Genomic DNA, 5,995 nt, shown 5'->3' with positions numbered 1-5,995 from the left:
CTTGGAGTATAGTTTTTATTATTTGTAATAATGACCTTGGTTTGATTAGATGAATGGATGATATTAGATATTGAAATGCTATAAGATACATCTATTGTGTGAATCTAATTGATTTATATATTTTATGTAAGAAAACAAACAAATCAAACACTGGGGATAAAAAAGAAAAGAAAAATTATTTTAAGCATTTTGAGAAGAATCTAATGGTTCAAGAATTAGGTTATGACAAACTTGCTAAGTTTCATTTTTCTTTAGTCAAACTATTTCATTGATTTAGTGATTTTAAACAAACTAGAAAACTCTCGATAAAAATTAGGTGCGTATGGTATCCTAATGACCTCAAATGTTGATGCAATGCTCCTAGATGCTTTTCAATATAGTTTTTAATTCATAAGTACTTATTGATGGATCCCCAAAATAAATTAGGACTTGTTCTTTTATAAAATATTCTAGCACCACAATTCAAATATTATGTGCTTAAGTTGGTGGACAACAACAATTTGAAAGTGACTTAACTTGGGCCTATATTTAGATTTTGAAACTTTGGGGGTCAAATTGTTCATTTATTTTTCAATTAAGGTGCAAAATAACAAATGTGAAAGTTAGATCCAAACTGTTAGGGGATAGGGACTCAAAATTAATATAGTGTGCATTGTATTTCAACTCTTGCATATAACTACACAAATTGTTCATTAATTTATCACATTAAAACTAATGATCAAAGTGAGTCTAAAATAAATGGAGAAAAATGCTAAGAATAATCTTTTCATCATTACAATACTATTTTATTTAAACTAAAAGACAACTCACACAAGATTTATAAAAAAAAATCTAATCTATTCCTTTTATATATTTCTTTTAGATTAAAAAGAAATATTGCTTTTAAGAACCTCTATACATATGTGCATATGTATATGTAAAGAGCTTCTTAAACACAATATATACTTATTAATCCAAAAGAAATATATTATTATAAGATGAGAGAGATTTCATTTAAATAAAATATGTAATGTCATATAATCATACATTTCTAAATTACAATTAATACAAAAAAATAGATACAGTTGAATTAGCTTAAATTCATTAAACGAACTTTTAAAATTTTTCATTATCTATTTCAAACACTATTTCTTTTTATTGAACTTTATAAAATTATTATGTTTTTCTTTAAAATAACCTCATAATTAATATTGATGATATAATTTAAAGATATTTAATAAAAAAATTAACTAAAATTTTGAGTCAAATAATTTCCTTATAAATTAGCATTATACCATACAACTTTAGTATAATGTGTAAATAAAAAATGTTCCTTTGCAAACAAAGATATCAGCATTTGGTTCATTTAAAAATACCATGTCAAGCATGGGATTATATATTGATAAATTAGAAAAACATGTATTAAATCGTTTTGTAAAAAGTGTTATTGTTATAGTTTGAATTGAAAGAAATTTAGAACTGGTTATCATTTGGATAAAATTACTATAAATAATTAATTACCTTTTTACAATCTATATAATAACTCATCTCATTATAATTGCGTACATGAGTGTTTATTTTCTAGATTTACAATGTTGTCACAACAAATACCTCTAAGGTCAAAGTTTATTCATCAATGATTGATCATACTCCATGACACTTTTTCATTGAGACATTTTTCTAAAAGTTTAAACTTTTGATATGCTTTGTGCATGGTCATATATATCTAGTATCTAAGCGCATCTAAGGCTTTTGTTAAATTATCAAATGACATTCGAAAGTTTTCTATTACAATTCATTATATCTATTTGTTGAAATTATAAAAACCTGTAATATTTTATGGGCATACCTAACTAGTAGACGTAGCAAATATTTGTGGGAAAGAAAGAAAGAGCAATGGTAGAGTAGAGAACAAGAACAAGAAAATTTTAATATTTCTTAGAAGGTGAAAATACTCAAATATGTTTAAGTGGTTTTTGATGTAATTGTTTATGGATTCTACTAAAATACTATATTACATCTAATTGAGAAAAAAATTATGAACTTTTTTCAATATTCTTGTCTAACTTTTTGGGGGAATATTGAATTATCTTGCATCAACAGGTAGTTCTCCTCTAGTTGAGGACCATTACATTCTAGCATGGAGCTTCACAACTGGTAGTGATAAGGCTCCAGATCTAGACATTTTGAATCTTCCTTCCTTTTATGTCAAAATCCCCAAGTTCCACAATTCTGCAAAGTTCAGATCCATTATTATAATATGTTCCACAGCTATCATCTTGGGACTCATTCTCATTACATTTTTCAAGCTAAAAAAGGAGGACTACACAGAATTCGATAAAAAATGGAAGCTGCAATATTGGCCACATAAATTTGATTACAGAGAGCTCAACTTTGCCACAAAGGTAACTATATCAAATAGAAAAATATCTTATTACAACCACAAAAGATTTCAATAGCAAACTTTTTTTAATATTCAGAAACACTTTTTAACCAAATTTCCTTAATTATAACTGAAATAATAGAAAAAAATTCAGAGAAAAAGGCAGGTAGCGGGGTACACACTTTTTGACACAATATTGAGTGATGAGAAGCCTGCTTTATCTTACAAAGTGTGGTCATTGCAAAGTAATATTACGCAACATTTATTTTCTTTAATGTGAAACAGAATCCTCCTGAACAAGGTATTTGGCACTCTGTTTTACTGCAGGGTTTCAGGGACGACAATCTTCTGGGCTATGGGGGCTTTGGACAGGTATACAGGGGCACTCTGCCTTCCGGCGAAGAAATCGCCGTGAAATGCATCACAAAAGATTTAGCAGAAGGAATGGAGGAATTCATGGCAGAAATTTCCAGCCTTGGGAGGCTGCAGCATCGGCATCTAGTGCCCCTCAGGGGTTGGTGCAGAAAAAATGAGCGCATCTTCATCATCTATGACTACATGTCCAACGGAAGCCTTGAAAGAAATTTGTACAGTCCAGAATTGAATCTTACATGGCCTCACAGACACAAAATTCCTACGGATGTAGCCAGCGGCCTGCTTTACTTACACGAGCAGTGGGATAAAAAAGTGGTGCACAGGGACATTAAACCCAGCAATATATTATTGGACTATGATCTGAACGGCCGGGTGGGGGATTTTGGCTTAGCAAGGTTATATGATCACAGCCAAAGACCCCAAACTACTCATGTGGTGGGCACTCTGGGGTACATTGCACCTGAGCTTATACATTCTGGTAAGGCTTCTCCTTCAACAGATGTTTTCAGCTTTGGGACTCTTATGCTGGAGGTTGCCTGCGGAAAGAAACCTGTAGACGCCCAAGGTGTGATTTTGGTTGAGTGGGTTTGGGATCTGTATGCAAATGAGAGGTTACTGGATGCTATTGATCAGAGGCTTGGGGAGAATTACGATAAGGGCGAGGCTGAGATTGTGCTTGTAGTGGGGCTCATTTGTTCAAACCCTGATCCGCAGAAGAGGCTTGGTATGAGGAAAGTGTTGCAGATACTTTGCGGTGAGGCTGCTTTGCCTGTGGGTCTTCATGTACCTTCAGCTTTTTAACCATTCTTACATTGACATTGCAGTTTGATGCGGTTGGAATCATTTCATCCAACTGTTTTGCATTCGTCAACAGCAAAACAGCGAGTGGATTTTTTATAGAAATTAAACTTGTGAATTGGTATGTTAGACCAGCAATGACAGCACAACATTCTAATCGATTCCCCCATATTAGCACAGCAAGTAAAATAGAGTTGCAATGATGGGATAGGGAGTGTTGAAGTTGTTATAAAATAGAGTTGCAATGATGGGATAGGGAGTGTTGAAGTTGTTATAGTGTATATTCGTCTGACTGCACATTTATAATTTATAATAATTTGTTATGTGAAGAGTTAAAAATTAATAAACCAATCAGGTTGAAAGGATCGGACTATTCATCAAGGTAATTGTAGGAACTTCAGAAACCTCACTATCAAATGAAAAGTTTGGCCAGTTTTCTTAGAATTGCCTAATGCGGGTGTAATAACATATATATATACAACGTCACAGTAGAACAATGAACTTGGTCCTCTCACGGAAGCATCAGAATTCATACCTCACAACGATCATTCACGTTCAAGTCAAAAAAGGAAGTTCGCTTCTCTGAATTCCCACATCGACAACAAAGAGTGCAAACATATTTTTGCTGTAAGAATTTGACACGATTGAGAGAGTAGGAATAATCGCTTTTTGTGTTTATATCCTTCTACTTTAGAGACGCCCACCGAACTTTCCAATTGAAAGCAAGCTCCTAATCCTTTATAAATGATGGGAGAAAAATTAATTGTGGCTCTAAGAGTTGCTCTACTATTAGTTGATCTTTAAGGTGTGCTTTTGGGCAACATTCTATTCATGGTGTGAGGTGTATTCTTCTAGTAATTAAGTAAGTTCTAGTTGTCTTGGAATTTTAGAGCAAGTTTTTCTTCTTGAGTGTAGACTTGAAAAAACTTTTTAAAAATTTTTAAGAGATATTTTCATTCTTAAAGATAGTGATTTTATTTTTTAGAGAGGAAAAGGAATAATGGTTTTGAAGAAATTATAAATTTTGTAACTAGCAATATAAGTTAATCTTTGAATGATATTTCAAGCAAATAAAGTTTCTAAGCAACAGATCTACTAAGATGAACGGGCAAGAAAATGTAGTGAATCCAAGTCCAAGTTTGCTTTAGTCCACTAGGAAAGTCCAAACTAAGTGTGTGAATGAATCGAGATTGTTATAGGAGAGAAACCTCAAGCGAGGAATCTCAATATGGAGGAGTCTTTCACCTAGGGGTAGTTTTTACTACACGAATCACTAAAGAAAGCATGTAATATTGAGCTTGAGCCTCACTTGTCAAATCTATAAAGAACCAAGTCAAAGGAAAAGAAATTAAACCCTAATTATGGTTTGAATTCTTGAGAGCCAAGGAGAATGGACTACAAAGTAAGAATTTTGTATAAGAGATTCATAGTGTACTTCTTAAAATGAATGCAATAGTATCAATACTTATCCATCCATCATGCAATTAATGGTTGAAGATCAATCTTTTTTGGCATGAAGAGATAAGATCTTGAATATGAAGGATAGAATCTATAGGCACTAAATGATAAGCTTGTATCTCTTCCATAGGATATGCCAAAAAGTCTAGTCTCTAAAAGTAAGATAAACACACATGATATGGATGTCTCTTCTAAAAATCTTGTTAGCATAAATTCTTGGAGTCGCATCTAAAAGTTGATGAGGGCTATAAATGTTGTAGGACCACAAAGAGTTATGGTCAATTTAAAGGAAAGACAAGTCCTATTAAAATCATCTCTAACATATTTTGAGAAACAACATGATTGGCTAAAAAAGCCTTTAGAATGAGGTAATGGGGAGTATGTGAAAACGAAATCCTTCCAAACCTTATTGATGTAAAGTGAATGAATAGAGATGCAATGCCTAAAGAGAATTTTTTAATCCTTCAAACCTTAAAAATATTAAACAATCCATTTGGCACAAACTGCAATGCTCTATCTATGGATGTTAATGATGTTAGTTCTTCTTTTATCATTAAAAAGTAAATATCCCAAACAAATCAATGAAAACCTTGATTTCACTTGGCATTAACACAAATTAAATCATGAATTATCCTTGTGATATTTTCGTAGGTCTCCTTAGGGGGTCCAACATGAGCAATAATAGTTGCATTAGTGTAGTAGGTACTTTAATGTAACTCTAAAACTCGGTTATCAAGAAGAGGGGTTTGGTAGTCTAATAAGATATATTTTCCAGGTTGAAGTACATAATATCAAAAGCTGAAAGAAAGAATTCTCAAAATCAAAGGGAATGCCAAGAATCTCAATTGTTTACCCTTTGGATATCATTTCCATGACTCTTTTAGAGCCAAACTACCCAATGAAGCATGTCTTAATGATAAAATTGTGTCTTAATCCACTACAATTTAGATCTTAAAGCTTTCTACAAATTATTAGCAGAATCCACAACTCCATAGAAGGAAT

The 5,995-nt window shown here is 32.3% G+C and overlaps 1 protein-coding gene across 1 annotated transcript in view; it reads left to right on the top strand.

The window, feature by feature from the left end:
• The window catches only part of LOC131858331 (L-type lectin-domain containing receptor kinase SIT2-like), an 11,859-nt gene extending 8,320 nt beyond the window's left edge, over positions 1 to 3,539 (top strand). The window contains exons 2-3 of the mRNA XM_059211534.1: positions 2,083 to 2,384; positions 2,648 to 3,539. Coding sequence (XP_059067517.1) covers positions 2,083 to 2,384; positions 2,648 to 3,538 — 1,193 coding nt within the window. The 3' untranslated portion in view covers position 3,539. The remainder of the gene's footprint in view (positions 1 to 2,082; positions 2,385 to 2,647) is intronic.
• The last annotated feature ends 2,456 nt before the right edge of the window (positions 3,540 to 5,995 follow it).

The sequence above is a fragment of the Cryptomeria japonica genome, chromosome 9 (genome assembly GCF_030272615.1).
Source record: "Cryptomeria japonica chromosome 9, Sugi_1.0, whole genome shotgun sequence".
In the NCBI taxonomy this organism is placed as follows: domain Eukaryota; kingdom Viridiplantae; phylum Streptophyta; class Pinopsida; order Cupressales; family Cupressaceae; genus Cryptomeria; species Cryptomeria japonica.
Note: the sequence above shows the minus strand (reverse complement) of the source record. Positions and strands in the feature narration are given on the sequence as shown.